Source organism: Aphelocoma coerulescens, chromosome 8, assembly GCF_041296385.1.
Source record: "Aphelocoma coerulescens isolate FSJ_1873_10779 chromosome 8, UR_Acoe_1.0, whole genome shotgun sequence".
In the NCBI taxonomy this organism is placed as follows: Eukaryota; Metazoa; Chordata; class Aves; order Passeriformes; family Corvidae; genus Aphelocoma; species Aphelocoma coerulescens.
Window position 1 is genome coordinate 11578587 of NC_091022.1, and position 25831 is coordinate 11604417.

General features: G+C 39.4%; 1 protein-coding gene across 3 annotated transcripts; it reads right to left on the reverse strand.

The window, feature by feature from the left end:
• Nucleotides 1-1944: 1944 nt before the first annotated feature.
• On the reverse strand, nucleotides 1945-25800 carry DDX59 (DEAD-box helicase 59). 3 transcript variants are annotated; one of them, XM_069022459.1, is made up of 9 exons: nucleotides 25716-25800; nucleotides 18808-18903; nucleotides 7483-8306; nucleotides 6173-6340; nucleotides 5522-5611; nucleotides 4868-5119; nucleotides 4552-4704; nucleotides 3958-4086; nucleotides 1945-2260 (listed from the first exon to the last, which is right to left on the reverse strand). In XM_069022459.1, the coding sequence occupies exons 3-9, from the start codon at nucleotides 8293-8295 to the stop codon at nucleotides 1997-1999; spliced, it is 1869 nt and encodes a 622-aa protein (XP_068878560.1). In that variant the 5' UTR covers nucleotides 8296-8306; nucleotides 18808-18903; nucleotides 25716-25800; the 3' UTR covers nucleotides 1945-1996. The 3 variants fall into 3 exon arrangements, with proteins under 3 accessions (XP_068878560.1, XP_068878561.1, XP_068878559.1); XM_069022460.1 differs by lacking the exons at nucleotides 18808-18903; nucleotides 25716-25800 and adding an exon at nucleotides 9625-9667; XM_069022458.1 differs by lacking the exons at nucleotides 18808-18903; nucleotides 25716-25800 and adding an exon at nucleotides 9355-9542.
• Between the last annotated feature and the right edge of the window lie 31 nt (nucleotides 25801-25831).

A 25831-nucleotide genomic window follows, 5' to 3' on the forward strand; every position in this document is an offset into this window, starting at 1 on the left:
GCGCCGCCCCCGCCTCGTTTGAACGCGCCGGGCGCGCCCGATTGGCTCCGCCAGGCGCCGCCCAGGCCCGGCCCCGCGGCAGCGCCCGCGCCGCCAGGGGGCGCCGCGGCGGGCCGGGTGCGAGGGCTGAGGCGCGGGCACGGCGCGGGCCGGATCCCAGCCCGTTCCAGCCGCTCCGTACGGCCAAGCTCAGCCCGGGCAGCGCAGCTACACCGCACCTCGTGCATAGCCAAAGCACGGGTGAAAAGGGGAGGAAAAACGGGGCGGAAAGGAATTTAAAGAACTCATGACACTTAGGCAGTGTTGGCACTCCAAGCAGCACCAGGGGAAGAAATAAAAACAGGGTATTGGAATCAATGGATATGTACGCCCACAAAAGACGCATTGATAATAAAATATATTATACAAAACCATGTAAACCCAGTAACAGTAAGAAAGCTTGCTGCAAGATAACAGAACGAGGTTGCTGACACAATTTTACCTTTACACATCCTGTACTTGTATTTAGTTCCTGAGACAAATGTGGTGTAGAATTGTTGTTTGATTTCATGATTGTTGAACACAATTTGCAGAATTTTGGTACAGCAAGGGGGCCATGGGTAGAGCTATCCGAACTTCTATCCGAACCAATGGCTAAATTTGTCTGCAGGAGTGTTACACAAAAACATTTTATAGGCAGAAGTGGATTATTTCCAACGAGAGAGAAAAATCAATAAATTCCATCTCTAAAGAAGACATTCTTTTGATATGGTGCCAAATTGAAAATAGCACTAAAAGCACGGCAATGGTTTTACACATTGTTGTGAACTATGTTAAGGGGAAAAATGTTGTAAACAATGTCAAAGGAATTCAACACCCCTAACGTGTCTTCGGACAGACCCCAGCTCTTGTTTGAACTTGGCTCTACAATTCAAGATTGCTATCAAACAGTCATATTCAACAACTCCCACTGAATTGTCTCCTCACATCTACAACATTAGTCCCTGAAGTAGTGTCTGGCACTGGTGCCACACTCATGTCATCAGTCCTGCGCTATGTAAGACCTACTCTTTTTATTTCTTGTGGGGGAAAAAATAAGCTACTAAGCTCTCAACAATTTCTTTGCCACCAGTCAATTTATCCCATTGCTGTCCTTGGCCAAAGAGCAGACATACAATGCACAGGGCTGACATCTAACTCCCTGCCAAAAAGGGATGAGGAATCACAGCAGCATGAAAGGTCTGATGAAACTGATTTCTCAAGCCTCAGTCTAAAAGTGGGAAGGGGGGGGGTGGGGAAAAAACGAAGTTCCCATTATGACCTATCTCAGACTTAGGATGGGAAATCATACAACACTATTTTAATACAGTTTTGACCTCATTTCCCAAAAAAAAAGGAAGAACATCGGGTGTCAGAGCATGGCAAGTTATGCTTAAATGAGTAATTATGACCATTTATACATTAATTAAATTTCATTAGATGAAAACAAAATTATAGCGTTTATCTCACTTCATTGAAGAGAAATTACACTAATAACAAATTATTTCTGGTATTGCAAAGTCCTTGAGCAAAACTTCCAGCTAGTCCACAAACACTAAAGGAGAAACTAAATTTTCAGTACAAACAAGTTTACAAACAAAACTTGCATATATGTTCCTAAGAAACCCCAAGAAAGCATACTGAGGACTTGGAGAAATATTCCCAGTGGAAGATTTTATTTAAACTAACAGAATGAGATTTTCAGAGGTTTGTGGAGCCTAATCTGCCACTAATTTTTTTTTCTTGCAAGTAAGATCAAAGACTACTAGCTGAGAAAAAGGGTTACAGGGTACTTTTACTAGGTACTACTCTAATTTAAGCACACAATAGCCAGTATTTCAAAATATAGATGAGATGAAAATGAGACTCCCTAAAAAAAGGTACAAATTTCTTATAAAAATGCAATATACAAGGCAACACTTCATATTTCTTTTTAATCATTCTTTATTGTAATTACATATCTATAAATATGCCTTTATTACCTCTGAGAATTATTTTTGTTGTGTTTTTTAATAATGTCCATAATATTATCTCCTGTTACAAGGCTACTCTGTAATTGTTTAAGTCTCTGTTGCTCCCTTCTTTTCTGGTCATGCAGATATGGGGAATTAAGCAGCTGTGGAGGAAGAATGGTGCCTGTGGGTTTTACTCTCTTCACAACATCCCAGAAGAGCTTCTTGCTGTTGTTGTTGATAAAAGTAATTGCAGTTCCACTGTGACCCAATCTCCCTGCTCTTCCAACCTGAAAAAGCATAAATTCATTTTAAGTTAGCAGTATTAAATGGAAGTCCTTCAAATAGTCTTAGAAGTTTATGGTTTTGTTACCAAACAGCGAGTAAACCTAAGCAACAGGGCCAAATCCCTATCTCACCTCTAAGCACAAAGCTACTTACAATAAACTTCCTGAATTCACGATATGTAGATCTGAAGCTGTAGCTGAAATGCATCTAAAATTGTGACTTGTTTATGGGACATAGCAGAAGTCCAATACTGATTCTGAGATATGAGGTACAGACTATGGGCAAAGGCTTACAGTAGATCTGATCCAAAGAAAAGGTTTTTAAAAAATCTGTATTATAGAGATGCCACATACATCAAGCACAGTATGCACCAACATGTCCACAAAAATGCCCTTACTTTCAATGTCCTAGTAACTTTAAATTATTTACCAATATTATCTAAAATGCTTGAACAAATTAGAAAAGAAAGACTACAAAGACTCTCTATTTAGGAACAGCTAATATGTTCATATTGGTATAGTTTTGATGCTAGGAAAAAACATTTTTATTTACTTAATACATGCTTGAAACTTTAGCAGAAAGATAATTAAAAACAAGAGGGGAGTACTGCAGTTGTTAATAACACAGAATACTTGAGGAGTTCATGACAGTGGATAACTTCCAGAGGTCCTTCTTATCTGTTTGGAACAAAGTTTACTTCGAAGTCAGATAGTTCCCTCAAGGCCTTATTTCAAGTGTCTCTAAGCACAAAGGTCCCATCACCCCTCTGGCCTCTTCCACTGCCTGACTCCCCTCACTGTGAAAATTTTTTCTTCCTCCTATGAGGCCATAATTTCCCTTGTAGCAAGTTATGACTGTTGGCTCCTGTCCTTTCCCCGGGCATCTTCAAGGCGAGTCTGGCTCTGTCTCCTCTGTAACCACCCAAATGGAAGAGAGCAATTAAGTCTCTAGTGCAGCCCAAACAAGCCCAGTTCCCTCAGCCTGTCCTCAAGTGTCACATGCACCAGCCCCCTGACTTCACCTGGACTCCCTCCAGTTTGTTGGCTTTTCCCACAGCTGATATTCTCAGAACTGCACACAGTAGCACTGTGTCCTCCTAACGCCACAAAGAGGGCAAGAATGAGTTCTCTTGACATGCCAGCTAAACTAGGGCTGGGGACTGTGCACATAAATGCACTCACACGTTCAACGCACAGATCATCTTTTCTAAAGCAGGAAATCCACAGAAAAAATTATCAGAGGAGATGCTTGACTAGAAAGGGGGAGAAATCAAGTTAGTGACTGCTTTCCTGACTGTTAATGCATATCCCACACTGTCGATGAGCTGCAGCTGCAAGAGGAGTATTTGACCTTTCTTCACACAATAAAAAAAATTGTAAACTTTGTTTTCTATAGACACAAAATGATACAAGAGAGTACAAAACAGAAAGAACAATACTGCAAAAGTAAGTGATTTAAAGATGCTCTTCTATGTTTTAGTAACTTAATAGGTATAAGAACAGTATTCTAGATTTGAGTGATTTACATAGGAAACTTATGGAAGAGATATCCAGCACCATTTTTTCCTTTCCTATAAAAACAATATTCTGAAGAGGAAAATTATATTTCTGTTTACATATAAATTTAAATTTCCACAGGTCGATGTCATATTTCAACATACTTTTCAAATAAAGCATTAGCAATTTATTTATTAATTTACCTGATGTACATATTCATCCATAGTTGAAGGCATATCAAAATTCACCACCAGTTTCACATTGACAAGGTCAAGCCCTCGTCCAAGCACTCCAGTACTTACTATAACTTCATACTTCTCTTGAAGTAATCCCTGGCAAGGGAGAAACAAACAAAAATTAATTCTTTTTTCCTTATTTGTATTTTGAACCTCTCCAAGCATAGGAGATAAATAAACCCAGTGGGATTATTCTACTGTAGAAGAGAGAATGGCTCCCTGTATTCTTGGTTTAAACAGGAATATAATCCACAGAGGTAACTAAAGAGAGATCAAACCCACAATTTTAATTCCAAAAATCATCAATTACAGTTAAATGCTTATTTAAATTCCCATTTCAAATAATCTGTGAAACAGTCTCTGTATTTACCTACATTTAAAATGGGATTATTATCTACAGTTTTGCTTAGTCCCATCTATCAATCATCTCCCCCAGCAATACCTCAGGTATTACTGCAGAAAAGCAGTCAATTATGACTTCAGTCATTCAAATAAAGCCACACTTTAAAAAAAGGCCATTTGAAATCTACCAAAACACCTTTATCTTTAGCAGGCACAAACCTGTAATATGTCTGTTCTTTCCACTTGAGACTTTTCAGAATGCATAGCTGTGCACTGCAATCCTGTAATCTTATGAACAGCATCACTCAACAGATCTGCTCCTAGTTTACAGTCCACAAACACCAACACTGGAGGCTTGAAGAGCTTCTTGTCCTGTAAAATGAAATAGTTTATTTAAAAAGGTATTACAACCATCGGCTGTTCACCATCAGCATGGATTCGATTTCTCCTGACCATGAGATGAGAACCTGACAGAGATGTGGAAAGACATGAATCATTTTATAAACTGCTCTTATGAGAAAAATATTAAACTTACATTTAGTATTTCAAACAGTTTTTTCTTTTTAGATGGTTCTTCTATCCACAAGATAATTTGCCGAACATTGGAACACGGCAGATTCTTTTCTCCAATTGTTATTCTTACAAAATTGTGCAGAAGCTGATTTGCCAAGTGCTCAATGCCCACTGGAATCGTGGCTGACACCAGTATGGTTTGATGATCATGAGAGATGTCTTCCAAAATATCCAACACTTGCTGCTGGAAACCCATTTTTAACATGGTATCCACCTAAATGAAAAATATTACATTTGTACCACATTTTTTCCATGAACAGCAGGATTCTGAACTTTGAATTGACAGAAGAACCATAATGTGCATGACTGGCATGTAACAATCCAAATGCAGGAGTATTTACAGTCAGAAAAAAAGCTGAGTGAGAAAATGAAAAACAAATGGTTCACACTGGTCTGACAGTATTATCCTGTCAGGTAACTAAATCTTTTACAGCAATAGAACATATGTTGTTTAAACGCACTTCAAATTGTGTCAAAAAATAAAAACTGTCTCTTAAGAAATGCATTGTATTTTTATAACAAACACCCTGTATGTTTAATCAGATGGACTAGCCACTCACACTACTCTTCCAGGACCTCTGTATAGATAATAAAGCTCTGAGAAATAAAAACTTACTTCATCCACCACAACAATTTTTATACTGTGCAGTTGAACAGAACTTTGCTTTAAAATCTCAAGAAGTCTTCCAGGTGTTGCTATTATCACCTAAAAAAAAAAAGGGAGGAAAAACCCCACAGGAGTTAGAAACTCCATGAAAGAACAGAGGACCATCCTAGAAAAACTGTAAAATTCCAGCACATACATAATAACAGCAGTAATTAGTGAAATTACTTGCATTCAAGTAAGTCATAAAACTTTAAGAAAACTTATAAATTATGAAGACTTAAAAGGAAATGGACCTTTTAAAGCTCTAATGGAAGTGTCTAAGTTACATACAATAAAATCTGCATGAAAAACAAACTACTTTTTGCTGTCAATTACAACTCCTTGTCTAAAATACTGGCATATTTCAGTCTTTGAAATCAGCAATATCACACATTAAATGTTTTAAAAACAAACAAAAAAAAAGCTATTAGATGTTTAATCAGAAGTCAAAATGTTTTTTAAAAACTGTGTAACTGTAAAATTTTCAGGAGGTAAAAAATGTTTCAGTAGTATAGACTTAGGAGAAAGCCATCTTTATGTGTTCATACATGTCACCAGTAACATCTTTCTTGTCTGTGAATATGATGACAACGTAGCTCTCCACGCTCAGTCAGCACTCACCTTCACACTCTGCTTGAGCCGGTGCAGCTGTGGGGGCAGGGGCAAACCTCCCACCAGCAGAACTGTCCTCATGTTGGGTAACCCAGCCATCAGCTCCTTCGCCTGTCTCTCTATCTGAATTGCCAGCTCCCTTGTTGGTGCCAAAATAAGGGCAGATGGAGTTTCTGTCTAGAAAGGAGACAAAAAAAATCAGATTAACATGGAATTGCTTTATTATTTAGACAAAAAGCTTTCAAATTTCCCAAAGTAGTCTTTAACATTAAAAATGAGAACTATTTTAAACAGCAAAATAAAATTACTTCTTGATATATACAATAACTTGTCCAGTACCCTGAAGATGAAGAATTGGAAAGACTGTGTACAGACATATTTTTCACTGAGGTTCCAATTTTGTGCCTGTTATTATAAACATATATCTGTCTTGCAGACTTTAATGATAATCAGACAGGGGAACTACTGGAGTGTAATACATACTTCTACAAAATGCTTTCTTTCTTAAAACTAGTGCTGGAGTACTTTGAAGAATAAAAGAGTTACTTAAATCATCTTTCAATTATTCATTTGAAAAGGTTTACACCCATTTGTGTGTATATACATGTATCTATAAAGGTATCTAAACAGTGCAAAGCATCACTACAATCAGGTCCAGAATTCTCTGATATATTTTTATGGATCTCTTTTTGAATAAAACACTAAAGCAAAAAGCAATTCTGAACCACACATAAGGTACAGAATACCATTTGCCATTGCTTCTAATCATACATTCATGTCATTACAAAACAGAAGTTTTCTCAATTCTTTTTCCCACATTATCAAAGGAGAGACTGTGTAACTAGAGGATTTCAGAAATTTTATTACCCCAAATTCCTGTAGTTTTTTGACAGTCAACCAAACATATTCCAAGAGAAATTACTCTGTGAAATTACGCAAATGCCAGCAACTGTCTTCGAGCCATCTGATATATGAAGATACAGGAAGAACTTACAGAGGGACTGGAATTACTTTCACTTTCTATTTTAAGTCATTTAGGAAGTTTACCACAGAATTTAATTAACTTTCTCAACAAGGAGGAACTGTGTAATAGATAATATTGATAGAATTGCTTTATCTGACCAAAGCAAAAAAAACATTCAATTTCACTAAAAATAATCAGCACCTCCCCCCTCCAAGAACCAAATGCTTTATCAATCAAAAGTCAAATAAATCATTGAATGTTCATGAAAACCGCTGCAATCACAGTCTCCATTACACTGGGAATCCAAGAGACAAATCTGCAAACTGCTTTCCCTAACTACCCAAAGTTTCATTACCTCTTTCAAAACCTTCATAATAACAGGAAGCAGGAAAGCTGCTGTTTTTCCAGAGCCTGTGTCAGCACTAGCCAGAATATCCCTCCCTAACAGTCCAACAGGGATCATTTGCATTTGGATGGGAGTTGGGACTTCATAGCCAGAATTCTTTAAATTACTGTTTAAAGTTTCAGGAAAACCACAGTGTTCAAACTCTACAATAGGTCTTGGAACTTGCTGGCCCTGGACAGCAATACCTAGCTGGAGTTTAAGGTTCTCAACCTGTTCATCTTGCAAACCTAAAATAAAGGAATGATCTTTGTAGAAATAAGGTGTATTAAGCAGGTGAGCTTCTGCTTGCGAATCTGTGCAATGATCAGATCTTAGCTGCTTCTCCTTTGCTTGAGTTTGTAGAAGGTGTTTGGCTTTACATTCCAAACTACAAACATCTTCATCTGTTTTATCGCAGATATACTCCCCATAGCGGCCACACACAACACACACAGGTTCTCCAGGCTCTGCCCAGCGCTGGGATTTGCTGAAGGATTTTATGGGTTCTTCCAAAGAGCCATCTTCATCAGTATTTTGGCTGTCCTTTCCCAAAGGTGTATTAGCAACACCAAGGTCTGCAGCCGTGGGTTCTATATGTTCTTGTACAGTTTCACTCGAATTGTATGTTGAAGCGGAAGTTTCTGTTCCAACTGACTTACAGTCCTGGAACTCAGTGGTCTCCTCTAGCAAAGATCCCCCAGAAGACAGTTTATGTTTCTTAGCTGTACAACTTTTGTCCTCATCAGGAGTCCTCTTGACTTTAACAGATCGTGGTAGAAACATGCTTCAGTACACTAGAAAGAAAATGATTACAGTTGTTAGAAACTACTACTATTGAAAAAATGACATTTTACTGTTACCACAAACAAAAAAAGAAAATCTAGCAAATATTGGCAAACACAGAAACCTACTCTCAATCCCTGAAAAGATCTAGAAACTGCCTTGTTTCAAAATTATCTTGACCTTAACAATGTTGATGCAATGCCCAGAAGTATTTTAAAACAACAGTGGAAGCATGGAATATAGAGATCTATCTACAGTTAATTGTCAGTACTAGGCCTTTGCAACTGAGTAAAAACTTTGCTTTTTACTGTGTGGAAATTTATCCATTTTGAGAGTCAGTTATATTTAAATCCTTGGAGAGTTCCTATTTCTAAGATGAAACCACAGATACAAGCATTCTTCTAAGCTATGGAAAAAAAAGCCCAACCAACCTAAACCAAATAAAACAAATCAGTTTTGTAAAGAATGTAAAATTCAATACAGGCCCCGTGTAAGATCATTCTTTTTCTTGTTCTTTTTAAAGTCCACTTATAATTACAAAGCTGCAAACTTTTGAGATCTTAGAATCCAGCTCTTATTGTTCAAGCTGTCCAAAACCAAGTAAAGTATCACATTATCAATTTGCCAAATATATACCATAATACAAGAAAGACAAATTAAGTGTTCAAAAATATCATAACTTTTATATTCTGAAACTTTCAGTATTTGTCTTCGAAAGCATCAGATATGATCACCAATCATTTGCTATCGTACAATTAGTATAAAAAGTACACCAAATACGGCAATTTTATTCTGAATAAATTGCACTGTGTCTTCCAGTCCCTACGAACTTCTTCTTACACTAGTTTTTAAAAAATACACCAAGCTATGTCTGTGTGTACAGACAGCCGTGTTTGTGTAACTGGGGGCAATCCCGAGGTCGCGGCAGCAGCACCGGCCCGCAGAGCTCCGCCGGCTGACCGCGGGTGCCGGGGGCCGCTGCTCCTCCGCGCTCCCGGCCCAGAAGCCAAATCTCAACATTTCGTTTTTCGCGCCTAATGAGAATCTCCCAGAACAAACCTCTCGGCAAGCTCAGCAACCTCTCGGGCGGGGGAACGCTCACGCAGAGTGCCGGGCTGACGGACGCGCTGCTCGGGAGGGACCCGCGGGGACCCCGGGCAGCACCGCAGCTTCTCCCAGCCCTGCTCTCCGGCAAGAGCCCCCCACCCCACGGGAGAACAAGGCGACGCGGGATCCTTTCTGCCCGACAACCGCGCCCACCGCCCAGCCCGCCCACCCGCCGCAGGCGGAGTCCGGCCCCGGCCCCCCCCCCCCCCCCGCCTCACGAACCGCTGCCGCCGGGCCGCGCACCGCCTCCCGCACAAAATGGCGGCGGCCGCTCCCGCCCACAGCCCCCGGCGGGCCGGGCAGCGGCGCGGGCGGGTCCCGCGGCCGGGCCGGCCGGGCCTGCGCGCTTCAGCGGGTTCGGGGCGGGCCGCAGCTCCCGGCCGGGGTCGGCTTACGCTCAGGGCCTGCAGTCGCGTTTGTTACCCACAAAAATCGCATTCGTTGCCCCGTGTGCAACAAGCCAATAATTACACACTCGAGAGAGATACTGATTATCTCAGAGTTGCAGAAGCCTGGGTTCGTGGTGGTATTCCACAAATCAAGCCCGCCAACTATCAAAACTTTTTACCATTTATACATTTTAGCCGACAAAGAAATTAGTGTTCCTTGGCTACAAGTTACATCGTTCTCTTATTTATTAGAATTCTATCTTCTATTGTTAATGATTCCCTCCTCATGCTAATTAGTGTGCATGCTCAGTCTTTCTTTTTTGGGTTGGTGGGCCATGAGCTGGCGGCCGTGATCTCCCCCTGCCACAATTACCTTTTACCCAGTTGGAGCTGACTCAGCACAGTTGCTGAGTCGTCTTTATTAGTTTCTTCCTTATCTTGGGAATTTTGGCGAATGGCCTTGTGGGCTGTAAATCCTGCATTCTTGTTGTCCAGTATCAGTGGACATCCTTCTTCCCAGGCTTTGCCAACCTCCCCATAGGTCTGAGATCAGTGGAGCATGTCAAGCCCTAAATCTTGACAAGGCAATTCTACCAACAAGTAATTTGTTTTTCTAACACCTGGACATCACTTAGAGCTTACTTGTTAGCTGCTCTTTTTTTTCACAGATTAAATTTCCCTTCTTGTTGATTATTAGGCTTGAAAGTATATAAACATCAAACAGAGAACAACCTTTCTTACGAAAATTGCACATATTCCACATTTAGCAACACAGTGCTGCCCCTCTGGCTCAAGACCTGTCATAGGTGGCATCACTGTGTCTGTACAGATCCTGGGTTTGAGCACAGGCAGGAGGACCAGAGTATTCCCAAAGTAGAAGTTTACCCTATGACCATAAATGATTTGGTACATGGCAAAGATATCCTGCAGGAGCTCTCTGGGTTGATGTACTCCCAGGCACTCTAGATGCCCTAAACCTTACCTCCCTGCTCTCTCCCAACATTAATCCCATTAAGCTGAAAGCATCCACACTGATGGGGAATTCCATTTCTGCCTCATTACTTTTGTTGGTGATCATCATTTCCTGCAGAAGAGAAAATCCATAGATCCTAACAGCCCCTTTGGAAGCACAACTTAATGGCAGTCCAGAGGACCAGTCAGAGGAGCCGATGAGAGGAGGGTAAAAACACAGACACAAAGCTGGGGGCTTTCAAGCAGCTGTCTACAGCATTCTACAACATTCAAGTCCAGTCACACATGAAATATGGTCTATCTTAAAGTACCCCAGATTTTTCTGTAGTAGTTTGCTTCAACAGTAGCGGTACAAAGTGCAAATAAGGGGGATTGGTCTCTTTGGCATTTTTAATTAACTGCCAAAATTGAAAATATTATTGAACATTTGGAAAGTGGGCATCACTAGACTGAAAAACTGTCAGGCACCTTCCACCCACACTCCATACATTCCAGTGAAAATCTCCACCTTTCTCTGATTCAGCCTCTGTCATTCCCCTTTGTTTGCACTAACTTTCTTTCCTTCATTTTCCCTCCCTAACAGAAGTGAATTTTCTTCTCTTACTTCCATTTTTACAAGGTCATTTCCTGGAATTCAAAACATCATTTGCTAAACAAAGCAACAATATTGCATTTCAACAATATGTAATATGATACAAGATGTTTCATACCCTATAGAGCCCATGCACAAAAATGCAAACAATCCTATATGTATCAGCTTTTTCTATTTTTTTCAGTGTGTAACAGTAGCCAGAAAAAACAAAGTTACTTGGTAGGAAATTGTCTTCCTGAGTGAGAAAGACTACAGCAGAGATTGAAAAAAAGTTTTAGAAAAGGACTCCATGGATATTTAGAGGCATGAAAGGGCTTCCATTCAAGAAACAACTATGTAGACTCAACAGTCTGACAAAGAGATGACTAATGAACACGTACCAATAGAGCTACTGTACCTTGAGTGGCTCATAAAGGCTGGACAGCTACTGACAGTTCATTATTTCTTCCAACGAAAATCGTAACATGCTTTATAAAAAGTGTTCACCACAGAAAAGGAGTGCAAGCTTCCTCAGAATAGAGTAGGTTATTCTTTATTTACATGGAGAAGTTAATCAGTGTAGATTTAACAAAACCTCTTCTGAAACAGATACTGTACTTTGTGAGCTCACTGAATAAATTGGTTTTTTTCCTGGGAAAAAGCATAAACATTCTAATTCAGTCCCTTGCCTAAGTGTTCTTTCAGAATGATGAAATATGTAAGAGTAAGAGGTGCCTTGGTGAATTTTATTTCCATCCTCTCAGCTCTTGGTGCTGCTAATCAGATCTGAGGTGAATGGCATTTTAATACGATTTTCCAATTTTTGTACCTTTAGAGTACATGAAATGTCCCAGACAATATGCTCTCAGATATGCTACTAAGGGGCTTGTCTTGGTATTTTTCCTCCTAAAAACTAGTTAGTTCAAGCACTGGCAGAATAAAGGTGGATTTAAGTCCTGTTAAAAAATCATGAGCAATTATGGACAGTAATTTTTGCTCATTCTGGACAATTTATCTGGGGTTGTCATAAAGGAAAACATTAAGGTTTCCAGGGCAGCAAGGTAGCATTTTATTTTGTGTGATCACATTGTTATTTAATTGAGTTGGTAAAACACCAGGACTTCACAATATTCTCATCTTGCCTATGTTGCATGTGTACAATAGCTGTTCAGGAAGCTATAATGTTTTGTTATTAGAAACCTCTGTACAAATATAGTCCTCATATAATTAAAATGCCTCTTCAGAGTAACTTCTGAAGTAAATATTAGGAGCTACAGAAATGTAACAATGCACACATGACCCCACGTGTACAAAAGGACCAATACATACTGACAGATTTATGACATAAACATACAGCAAGAGATTATTTCAACTTTGAACTTTGTGCAAATTTCTGTTAGAATAACAAAGACAGTAATTATTGATTAAAAGTCAAAGAAAAAATGAAAACAATAACTCATGCACAAATTATTAATAGTGAGTATCCCACTTTTTGGTCTATTTTAAATTATATCAGGAAGATTTTTTCATATTCACTCAAGGTTTATATAACAAATATACAGAAAGGATTCCTGTTCTCAGTTTAAAAACAGCCATTTGCCCTATAACATATCACACACTTCATTTAGAAGCACGAATCAACCTTTCCCATCACTTGCAAATAATAAATAATTCAGTAAAACAAGATTGGATTAAAGCAGGAGACTGAAATCCCTCTCCTCCCAGGCACAGTAAATCCGTAAGAAACAGGCATTCCACATACTAGTTCAGAGACAGCATCACAAGGATTGCAAAGAGCTGTCTGACTGTACCATCCACCTCGGCTCTCCACAGCGATACTGCCCAGAGTGACCCCGTTAATTCCAACCTGAACCAAATCGTCCCAGAACCAAAGCTCTGCATATCTCTCCACACCTCTGGCAGGCAAGGTCTTCTCAAGTTCCACACAGGGATTTGAGGAACAGATAAAACCATCCCAAAGAGTAACTGTCCAAAACATTTTAATACAGAGCATTTTAGGTTTCCTTTGTTAGCCAAAATATCTTCACTCAATGTCTGAATTTTCCACTTCGAGTGAGCTCCTAGTGTATGCAAATCTGCTGAGAATGGACTCAAACTGGAATCCAACCAGCACCTCGTGCATCACTCCCTCAAGTGGCAAGTGCCAGAACTGACAGATCTGACAATTAAAATGTGTCTAAAATCACATTTAAAGGAATAGCTTTGGGTTTTCTTTAAGCTATTAATTATTTTAAATATCTCAATATGTATCCTATGTTACATTATTATAAACTAGGGAGGGAATTCCAGAGCCTTGATGTTGTTGTTCTATAACATTATAATGGATGAAGAATATTAAGTTTATGAAGATAACAATTAAAGAATTAAAAAATATTCTCTGGGTTTGTTTTTTTTCAAGTGTGCCGCACTTAAGTACATATAAATGGAGTTAAGACAACATCCACTGCTTGGGTGAAAAGGAGGGAGAATGTCTTTCCATTCAGGAGACGTGGAAGCCAAAGTATGTTTACTTGGGGATTGGTGCCTGTGTCTGCTCCACCTGATGCCATAAAACCAAATATTTTTCTGTTTCTTTAATGTTTGGGGATTTTGAAGCTGCTCAGCAGATTTTTAGGTAGGTACTCAACTGCAGCTCTAACCCAAAGCATATTTAATGAATAGTTCTTTGATTGAAGGAACCAGTGAGTCAATTACTCCACTGGTTTCTGAATTACAGCTTTAAAGGAACCACACAGGAAAAATCCAGATAATCTAAAAACAAATAATGGTGGCTAACCATTAACTAGACAATTCATATTCATGAAAAATGTCCTGATTTTGTACAGGTATTGCATACAGTATACTTATTCTGAGGCCTAGTTTTTCTAATTTTCTTTAATCTAAACAGGCAGATCCTAAGGTTTTTGAAAGTAAATCTTCAGTGAAAAAAGACTTGAACTAATATTTTCAGGCTTCCTGAGCACCCTGTTTGTTTGAAGAGCCACATGTTTGAAGTCTCTGCAGAAATCTGTGGTAAAATTGGAATTTAAAAAACAATCTAATTAAATCTGAATTCTTAAAGCATATTACTGAGGAGGTATAAATTAAAAAAAAAAAAAAAAAAGAAAAAGAAAAAACCCACAAACAACAGCAATCCTGCCCTGAAGCTTCAGCATTAAATGCCACTAGTCCATAGGGAAATAACTCTGTAGGGCAATTCATGAAAAAATTATGAACATAATTAATGTATTTGATTATATGCTCAAATAGTGCATATAATATTTACTTTGATAACTGATGGACTCCCTAATTCAGTATCACCATACTGTTAGCACAGCTATAAAAACTACAGTGAATACAATTACCAACCTTTGTGTACAAGATAGTCTTGCTTTTTGCAATTAAAAGGAATGATTTTAGGGTATGAGAATCATTTAAACTAATTTAAACTTAGAAACCTCTGTTAGGTCTATGAGACTAGGGAACAAGGATTTGATCAAAACATTGTGAAGACCATTGCCAAATTCCAGGGACTTCAGTAGGTAACAAACTATAACCCAGATCATTAGAGAATTCAGGTGGAAATTAACAAGATTAAATAAATCTTGAAATATAACATAATTAGAATTAAGAATTAAAAATTCTCTCCTTTCATGTTAATCTCTTTTTCTTTTTGAGAGGATATATTTGTGTTCCAATTAGTAAGTTTGTTTGAAGGCAAAAGAGATTGGCATCTATTGTAACAGTAAGATAATATTCACACAACATGCACTTACTGAAAGTAAACCCTTTTTTCCCCCTCCTTCGGGGTCTCAGACAAAAGGATGGGAGAGAAAAAAAGAAATTCCATAAGAGACAACAGGAATCATCAAGTTCCAGCTTGCCAGATGACCTGTGTCCAATGTGCATTGCCACCTGCCCATAAATAAACTCTCTTTCCAATCATATAACTTAAGAGATGAAGACCTTTCTAATTAATCAGCAAATATAACAAACATGGCGGGTACACTGCATTTGTAGGGAGTGAAAGAAGCATAGAGTTAGAATCCAATAATGTGACAAACTGAAGAAAAAAATTGTGTCTTAAACCTTTTGAGTAAATGGCTAATAAAATTTGCCTTCAACTACTAAAGCTCCTACCAGCATTGCTAGTTTTGGCAACAGAAACCACTGCAAGAAAGGCCCAGAAAACAAGAAGGAGAGCTGCTACAAACCAGACTATTTATCAGTTCTCTTGTTAAAAGCTATGCCAGTATTAACCACTGGGTTTAGACTTCATGCTTCCCCACATTACATTTAGTCCTCTTTCTGTCTCTGCATGAAGAATTAAATTGCCCTAGTTGAATCCCTCACCAAAAAAATCACTAAAGGTCACGGAAAGACTGTAATTGCACTTGCAAAAAGTCAACTCGCTGCTGCAACAGTAGCAAGAAAGCTGTAAGTTCAGTAGCAAGAAAGGCTATAACTACACTTCCAAAAAGTCAACTTACTGCTGCTGCTGCTGCAATTCAGGGTGTCCCTGCTGCCGTGTGACTGCCAGCTGTAACCATTGCCTTAGGAAGCCATTGGCAGCCTTTCCCCAGCAGAGGATCCCTCCAGCTCCTGGACTTTCTACCAGCAGTGGCCTTGGTGGCTGTGCAGCTCCAGAATCCAGATCTCAAAAGTTTCCTTGGTGTCAGCCTTTACCACTGCTCCAAGTGACTGTTTCTGTTGAGCTCTAGCCTCCAGATTTTTGAAGCTCTCAAACATCACTCTTTGTGTACAGAGTATTACATGCAGTCTTAATAGTGTAATTAAAAAATACACCTTGTGGCTATTTTTTTTCTAACAACTGCAGGTCTCAGATACTAATTTTACAGACTTGTGGCATACCTTACACTAATTTCACTAGCACAGAACTTTTCAGGTGCTAAAAAAGGCAATGCACATGACTGCTAAGCAAAATAGAGGATACAAGAGCTGTGGCTTAGTTTACCAAGAAAAGTTACAACTGTGGTTAAAAGTTTTTCCAAAAGGATTGTAATGCAATAGAAATATATGGTCACCAAGAAGGCCATTTATCCATGACATTTTTAAACAGAAAAGTTAAATACCAGATGGCTTTAGTTTCAAAAGGCAAAACACGTTTTTTAGTTGCACACTCAAGGATCACAGACCACTAAAGCGAGACCAACAGGTTTGTCCTTCTGAAACTGTTACTTTCCTAAACTTTGTTTGTTGTGAGAACATGCAGACAATGCATTAGCTCTTGATAAAGCACAATGGCTATTAAAAAACAAAAGCAAACCTGAAAAATGCAACATACTTCTCACTATCATCCTTGAATGACTGCTCCCTATGCTTTTTATTAGGAAGATTCAAAGATGCCAGTAACCTTACAGCTGATGACTGTAATAACAGAGGGTAACAAGACAGAAATAATGAATGCCTCCTTGTTAAGCAGTGTTGCTTGTGCGGTTCCAAGAGAGATTTGCCAAGAACTTTTCATGCAAACCTTATTTTTCTGGGATCTGTAACTTGGCGGCAAAAAATTCCAGCATGATACCCAGTTCAAAAGAATTCAGATTACAAGTTTTAAAATATATTTTTGAGTTTTGGAATAAATTAAATTTACACTAAATGAGGTAAACACTTTAGCACTTCATGTGTTTTTTAGTTGCTTTATTGAAAGAAAATTTGTGGTTATCAAGTTTGCACTCCAGATCATTATATGTTTTCTAACTCTTGGGTATTAACTAAGTCTGAAGTACTGCAGTGTGAAAGGAGACTTTGTGCTGTATGGTCAAGATTCCACTGACGTGTATTTTCTTTTTAAGGAAGACTGTATGAAATACATATGAAATACTCCTTATTCTATCTGCCAAGCAATTCAGTGGAATAAATCTGTGCTAAGTCTTAATACAACTCAGCTGACCTGGGTATAATGCCAGGTTGTAAAAAAAACTGGCTGTTAACACATCATTCTCACAAAATAGAAGCCCAGGATTTCCATGTGAAATTATGTCAGGCTGGTTTTGTTCTGTATTGTTTTTGAACAAATGATTCAAAGCTTTGAGGCACACAGAAGTCCAATTTCAGTGTACCCATTTCTTTTTTGGCCTTTGACCCATTATAACCAGGTCATTTTGTAGAGTTCCTGGCCAAAGCAATATTCTTTCCTATGGCAACTAGCAAGATATATAGAAATTAGATTTCAGGCACAAAACAGATTTCAGCCCAAGCTAAGGAAGCTCTCTATCAGGTAATAGCCAGTTGCCAAGAAGCAAGAAGGCTATGATGGTTGCCCCAGTGGTGGAAAAGTGGTGGGTTAGGCTTACACCTATGAGGAATAAACCTCCCAGCAATTCAAAACTAAAGGAGATAATCAAAATATATAAATATCATCAATATCAATAAATTACAAACTTTTCTTAATATATATAGTGAGGTAATTTCAAAGGAAACACTAGAAGGAAAAGGGCCAGAAAAAAACATGCGACACAGTATCTTAAAAAAGTTTCTGCTAATTTTCCTTCCTAACTTGGGTTTTCTCCCCTAGATCACATTATCCCCCCAAATATCTCTACCTACCTTACAGTCCAAGGCAAATCAAAACTAAGTAACTCTATGAAACCACAGTTCCTCTGAGATTATTTGCAATTCAGCTAACATGCTGGGTGTATGAAGACATTACCATTCTTGAAGAGTTTGCATGAACTGGGACTTGGAGCAAAAAGGCAAGGTTGCCAAAAGGCTTCTGTCTTACTGACACTGTCTGCTCTGCAAGGAGCCATAAAGGGAGTCAGTGGTTACAAGAGGGTGTTGGCCCTGGGAAGCGTGACATGTCATCCTTTAATGATTAAAGAGCCAGCAGAAGCACAGACACAGCATCTCCATTCAAATGGTTCTTAATCTTCTGTTGATAGACAGGAAACCTGTTCTCTAGCAGCAGTGAGGATATTTCTGTGGGACTGGACTCTCTTAAATAACAAAATCAGAGCAATGCAGTAATCAAAGCCTTTTTTTGTTACCCTTTGCCTAGTCTTAAAATATCTAAAACTTGTATTATTCTAACTGAACAAAAATGGTTCATCAGTTTGTTCAGCATTTCCACCATGGTATTCTTGTCTTTGACTAGAAGTCCTATGACATGTTACAACATAAATAGCGTGTGGTTTGGGGTTTTTTTTGTTTGTTTGTTTCTACTGAACTATTCCACCTCTAGTTCATCTCTTTACCCAAAAAAGTCAAACAGTATTCCTAATTATACCAGTACAATACACTTAAGACCTTGGTGGTAAAAGAGAATAAAGAAAGGCTGTGTGCCCTCTACCTTGAACACACTTTCTTACTGAGACTGTTTTTGCTTCCCCAACACTTTAGGTGACCATGTCTTACTTCTTTTCCCATTTCTGAAAGTGCAGACTACAGCTGCAACAGAGATTTTCAAGTACCCCATTTCAACAGTTACCCAATGCATAGCAAAATACTCACTCATCTGAACAAGCTGGATCTGTGTCACACACTGGCATATTGCAGTGAAATCTGTTCTGTTCCCCTACATTCTCCAATCTGGCAATTGCTTCATTTCTGTTAAGAACAAATAAAAAAGGAGGAAAGAGTTTGACACAAACACAGAGACTTGCCAGATCAAAGAGAACAGGTATACGCCCCAGCAAGTTTCTCTTTTTGTATAAAATCTCCAGGTGTTACTTTAGTTGTTTCATGAAATAATCCCCTTGATTTGACACAGTGCCTGCTAGCATCCTTGCCCCCAAGTGATTCTCCACTTCTTTAGTAAATTATCATCCATAAGAACTGAACTGTGGCTGTCAGAACAAACCCTGGACTATGGGGGACTTTTCTGTCTGTGCTGAAGTGCAAGTCCCAGGGGTACTTTGTCTGTCTCAGGCTGCTTCCAGGGCAGTGGCCATCACAACTGGGGCTCACACATGCCCTGAACAGCAAGGTCAGGGCCTGCTTCCGTCATCCATGTTCAGCTACACAGGTGAATACAAAAAGAGAGCTCTGTTTCCAACACCCATGAAGATGATGGACAGTTCTATTCTTTGTGCCAACAAGGGGAACCGTGACTGCTCCCTGCCCAGGTGAGATAGCAGAGAACAGTCCAGGCTTTAACGGAGCCATGTATATTACAGAGCAAGAATAGCACAGGAGGACAGAATAACCAGAGAGATGTATAAACTTTTGTACTTAATTTCTCTTTTGAAATTTTCTACAAGAAAGACACCACCCAGGTTTTTTTCTTCAAGTACAAATAAACTGCATGACACCTTTAATCCAGAAAACCTATTATATATACACTTATATTTAATCATGTCTGTAGCACCAGTGATTTCAAATGGGAACAACACATAGAATTAACCTAAACTCAAAAAAAAATCCTTGTTGGAGCCAAGATTTTATTGCTAAATATATATGCACACATATTTGGTTTAAGGCTAGTATTAAAATAATTGTTGTTCTTTCCATGTTTCTAATATATATTAAAATTGGGGGAGTATTTAAATCAAATTGTTCTGTACATGGCTTAAACTTCCCATACATTTTTCTGTCTTGAACATGTTTTCAAATGAATCATAAGGCAAACACCCTGCAAAGCTACTCAGAAAATATTATAAACAAATTAAGCTACGCCAAAAGATAATTAAATGTAACAGAGTTCTATACACTCAGGTTGGCATAACCTTACTATGTACACATAAATGGTTACAATAAAAATCTTTGATATACACTTTCCACAGCTAATTTTTAAACACCAGCTATGTACACCTGCTCCCTAAAGTAATAAAAAAATTCCTCAATAACATGAAAATTCTCAGTAAGTTAAGGGAAATGGAAACTTCCTAAAAGTATCAGTGAAAATATGGATTATGATGTTTCAAAGACATTAAAAAAAAAACTTCATTGGATAGTCTCCTGTGCTATTCCCTTGCTTTCCCTTCCTCATTCATCTTCATTACCACCCCTTTGAAAAAAAAAAACAAATTTCATTGCAATTAAATGATACCAGAAATTTACTGTTCAAACATAGCATTCTCTGCTCTTCACTGCTGCTCTCATTCAGACACACATGAGCTTCAGTGAAAACTGGAAGCAGGGCCAAAACATGGGAAACTGAAGTCTATTCATGCTCTTCTAATAAATGATGTATATGCTCAAAACAAATGAACTTTTATAAATGTTCAGATCTTTCTTCACATGTAGAAGCAGCACAAAAAAAAGCTATTCACAGCACGAAAAAGTGCCCAATTTTGTATTCACTCTCATTCAGACTTAGTAAAAAAGCCTTACTAACTGATTTCAACTTCTTTTACCCAAATGTACAGTTTGAAAACAGGAGTCATGTCCATTTTCCTCTGAACTGGGATGCAAATAAAGCATTATCTAACAACAATAATAACATGGTGCTTTATTTTTGTACAAAGTATTTTTCTGAATGCAAGTTTCCCAGCATACATCTATTTTACAGTGCAGCTAAGCCATTTAAAGGTTATATTCATTAAAAATCACCCTCAGAATTTTCCTTAGACAACACATCAGGCACTACATGGTCATAAAATGTATAGTACAGGTCTTTCACTTAATGAAAGAGGGTAGGATCTTTTCCATATGTTTTAAAGTTTATAGTAAAAAATACAAGTTATAGCAGGGTATTTTTTTTTCTTCACAGACAACCTGGCAATGGTGGAATGTCAAGAAGAAGAAAAGCCCTGGAATTAGGGAGTACTGCACAGCATATGTGGGAAGACAGCTCATCTGAAACCCTCTAGAACAAGAACAATTCCACCAGATGGGAAGAACACAAAAGTAGCCAGTGTGGAAATCAGATTTTCAAAATTAGAAGCAAATTTAAAAATCTCAGAAAACAAGACACCAAAGTAACCAGAGAAAAAGACAAAACAAACCAACCAGTCCTGAGCTTTGACAGAGGTGAGAGGTTTTGCCACAAATCTGTTGCCTGGTTGGTGACCCAGTGGAACTGGGTGGGGAAGACATAGATTTTTTTTTTCCCCCTTTGCAGAACAACATTAGGTCAAAGCCAGGTTGAGGAAATGAGACCAGTAGTGTGCAAGTATTAAGAGAAATGACTGTTAGGTACCACACTTGATTCTCATTGAATAGCTTTTTGGTTGTGCAGATTTCAGTAGCAGTAATGAGCTAAAGTAGCTATTACTACAATTTTTCTTCTTTTAGTTTTAACTGTATCAAAAATCATAGATGACTCAAGTAAAATGTCATACAAACCTTTGCTTTCCCTTTGGCTCATGACTACTAAAATATATAAAGTTGGTAAACTGTTTTCTCCCCTCAGCACTTTCTGATTACAAATTAATAGAAGAATGTGAAAGACAGTAATTATGTATCTGTTCTTGTACTTTTGTATCATCCTAAAACAGGAAGAACACATTCCTTTCCAAAATCATGCTCTGGGAAAACTCCTAGTTTGCAGAAACTACATATATGCATGTTAGTAATAATGCCAAAGAACTTTAATAATTCAGACAATCATTCACTTGATTATCACAGAATAGCCTGGATTGGATGGGGCCTTAAAGATCACCTAGTTTTAAGAAAAGTGTTTTTAAGAGCTGCCAGCTCTGGGCAGTTTCTTTGTCCCTATGGGCAGTTTCCCAGGGAATCTCATTCACCAACTTCTTAAACAACAGGAAGTTTGTTCTTTCCAAGTTCAGGGTCCTGACTTAGCTCCTTGCCGGGCACACAATCCGCACAAACTCCACCAGGGAGTGGTCACTACAGCCCAAGCTGCCACCAATCTTCACCTCTCTAATAAGCTCATCTGCATTGGTAAGCACCAGCTTCCATAATCCTTCTCTTCTGGTTGGTTCATCTAATGCCTGGACCAGGAAAATGTCTCTACACACTCCAGGAGTCTCCTAGATTGCTTATAGCCAGCTGGATTGCTATTTAAAAATATAGTATCTTAACTCTTACAGTTTTACCATTACCTATAAAGAAATGTATTTAGTAAAATATCATTGTTTAAGAGGCTGGAATATCAATAATTCCATTTCATAAGTCATCCTTAGGCTGTAATAACCCCACACAGTGATTTATAGATTACCTGTTCAACCTCACATACATAATACAAAACCTGCTGAAGTCAACAAGTACATTCCTTAGGGATCCCACTGGGACACGACGGGTTCTTGGTTTGTACGTTGACAGTCTGACAGCACCACATCAAGTCATGCAAGCAGCCTCACTGCCAGAGGTTACAGGCCACAGGGTGCACCCCTCCCCTCAGCCAAACCATTTCTATCATGACTGATATCCTCTAAACACAGGAAAACAGATGGAATCATCTTAATTAGGCAAATTTGATAACAGTGATTAAAGATAATATTCCCACGGTGTTATTGCAAATCTGTTTCCAACCTCAAAACTGAAGCATTACTCAGCAGAATAGTTGCTGTGAACTGCTGTGTTTGTGGATTTGCCCTCATACAAGCAGCCAATCTGAAGTAGAAATGTTTTTACTACCCTCCATAGGAAGCCTGATGAGATGGCTGTTCACTAGCACCCAGTCTGGCTACAGACAGTGCACTGCAGAAACAGTCATGGTATTGCTAATTTAAAACATTTTAATTTCCCTTTATCATCAAGTGTTGTGAAGGAAGAAACTATGCATGAAATGTTATTCTAGACTGAACACTATGTAATCTAGTGCTAGCCTGAAATCAGTCTACAGGCTCCTACTCTACACATAGCCTCTTCAGAAGCTAAGTGAATCTTAAAACAAGTGGAAAAAAGTGTATGAAATTTTTAGTTAGGACTCTTTCCACTATTTCCCAAGGTTAAAACTATTAGCAACAACTGCCATCCACACCATTATTCACAGCTTAATGGTCAAATTGGTTCCTGTTGCCTGATGCTGACTACAGGCATGGTACACCCACTGTGAAAATGGCCAGACACATGACAGTGAACAGCCAGGCTTATGATGTAATCACAGGATAAAACTAGTCAAATGGGATTCTAATTTGGGGTAGAAGGAGGGGAAAGGAAGGGAGAATGAAGGTAAAAAAATAAAATCTGTGAGATGCTTGTTTTAATACTTTGTCTTTCCGCTTAGAATTAACACTAAAGTATAAAATACTCTGCAGCAGAAAGATTGTGAACGGGAAAGATTATCACTATTTAAAATATTTTAAGATGTATAAACAGGAGCAGAGCAGAAAGGGATGACTCTTCATTCAGTTTTCCTGTTTATTTGCACTGAGCAATTAGAGCAGATTTCAATCGTTTTCCATGTTGGCTGTTGGCATCTTTGACAATGCAATAAGCAAGATGACATTTTGGCATGTTTGCAAAAGTAGAAGAACTGGCACAAGAACTCCAGCAACCGGTGGTGATGTCTTCTTTTGCACTTACTTATATTAGATTTTATATTCATGCATTCACTTTAAAGAGCACTAAGCAAATGAAATCCCACTTTGACTGCAGTTACCACAAGACAGCTTTCTTAGATTTTGTTTGGTTTGTTGATAGGTTTCATTGGCACAAATGCTGCACCCACAAAAAATACCATCATAGCTAAATAATGGCCTTACAGTTTTTCTAAACATGTTTTCCTATAGGCTGATAAAATTTTGATGTATTTTCTCAGTCATACAAGAAACAAATTAATTGGGATTTGGAACATAGTTCTTTTTTTCTTCTTAGCTCTAATCATTTGACATTTTAAAGCTTATGAATTTCAGGTGTTTGTTGTGAAATATACAGGAAGAATTAAAATAATTTTCTATTGGCAATGTAAAAAAAATAGTTAAAATAATGTTTAAGTGTCTAACTTATTTTCAATGTATTAAAAAAATCAGGAAAATGTGCAAATATTAATTGTTGAAAACGAAGCATATAGTCTTTCTTAATAGAGAACATCTTCCCAAGTGCACCTCTATGTTAATTTTGTATTATTATTACTATTTCTGTTGCAGAGGATCTGGGAATTTCAGTCATCAGCCTGCTAAAGCAAGGATCTCAACTTTCCTCCTCCCCTCCGTTCTGCTGAGTGCTGCCTGCAGCAGCTCCTAGTTTTGTAGGTAGGTATGCACTACTTATGAGTGGTATGCATGACAGTTTGGGAATCCCATCCCAGAGAGTGTTTGGGGAATACTCAGCAACGATTTTTTCAAACGTTGACCTCCACAACCCTTTCATTTACTCATTACTAATAAATATAGATACATGTCACTAAAACTGTCAAGTACTCTTGCCTAATAATCATGATGTTTGTCTCACTGTGCATGTGAAGTGCTAGAAGCACACAGAGCCACACAGCAATAGAAAAATCTCCATACAGATCAAATCACAATCCACTTGAAACACAAAGAAATAAGTCTGGCCAGAAAATTACTTGAAATCTTACAGTGTCATGCTAAGACTCTGTCTAATTATTCTTTAGCGGAAGAAGGGCAGACCTAGACATTACCCCAAACTATATATATATTTTATATACATATATGTATATATACATACAATAACAATATATCCACAATAACCTACAATAACTATTTGCTGGCAAAACGTGGAGATTTCCCCCCGCTGGCGCTGCGGGTCACCCGATGACACAGTGCCCGTGCCGAGGGAGGCAGAGCCTCCCGCCAGCCTCCCCTCACCAACACGGCCGCACCCTCAGACCCGCACTTCGCAGCCGACCCATCCAGCTCTGACTGAGTCACAAAGCACGCAGTTACTGCTTCCTACCGTGACTAATGCTTCCCTCCACGCAGCCCACTGTTAAAGTGATTCTGTACGTTCCCGAAAACAGCCCAGGTACTTGTGAGCAAGACAGGAGGTGGTCTTTAGGGCAAATCGCTACTCCTGCTGCTATTACAGTGATTACGTGACCAGGCCCTGAACCATTTCAAGGCTTTGTTATTTTTCTACCCGAGTATTCTCAAAGTTATATATAGACGTGATTTAAAATAGGAGGGACAAATGCACAGGGGCGGGATGCTCAGCCCGTCTCCTTGGCAGCGCTCCGTGCTCCGACCACCGCGACCCCGGCCCGCCGGGCTCCCCTGCAACCAGGCGGCTCCTCAGTTCCCTTACAGAGAAGACACGCGGGGCTGATCCCGACCTTCCCCGACGACACCACAGAGGGCCCGTCCGGCCACGCTGTGGAGAGAGGCGACGCCGGAGCGGGTGGACCCGCGGCCGAGGGACACCGCCCTTTCCCAGCCTTTCCCAGCACTGCCGGCGCCCCCTGACCGCGGGAAACACTCCCCCCCTCCCGCTGCCGCCGGGGTAAGGCTGGGCTGGGCTGGGCTGGGCTGGGCTGGGCCGGGCCGAGCCGAGCCGAGCCGAGCCGAGCCAGTCCACGCTCCTGAGGCCGCCCCACCCGAGGCCGGACCCACCTCGAGCGACCCCGCCTGACGCGGCGCCCACAGCCCCCGTGGGGAGGGGGCGGCCCGGGCCCGCCCCGGCGCTGCCCCTCAGGCTGGCGCCCCGCCCGGGCGGGGAGGCGCTGGTG

What these genes read in the sequence shown, in the direction of transcription:
- DDX59 (XM_069022459.1), bottom strand. Translation starts at nt 8,295, where the DNA reads ATGTTTCTACCACGATCTGTTAAAGTCAAGAGGACTCCTGATGAGGAC. An exon ending in AACTGTTTGAAATACTAAAT is followed by an intron (nt 4,705 to 4,867) that starts GTAAGTTTAATA and finishes TTCATTTTACAG; the next exon opens with GACAAGAAGCTCTTCAAGCC. An exon ending in TGGATGAATATGTACATCAG is followed by an intron (nt 2,261 to 3,957) that starts GTAAATTAATAA and finishes ATGCTTTTTCAG; the next exon opens with GTTGGAAGAGCAGGGAGATT.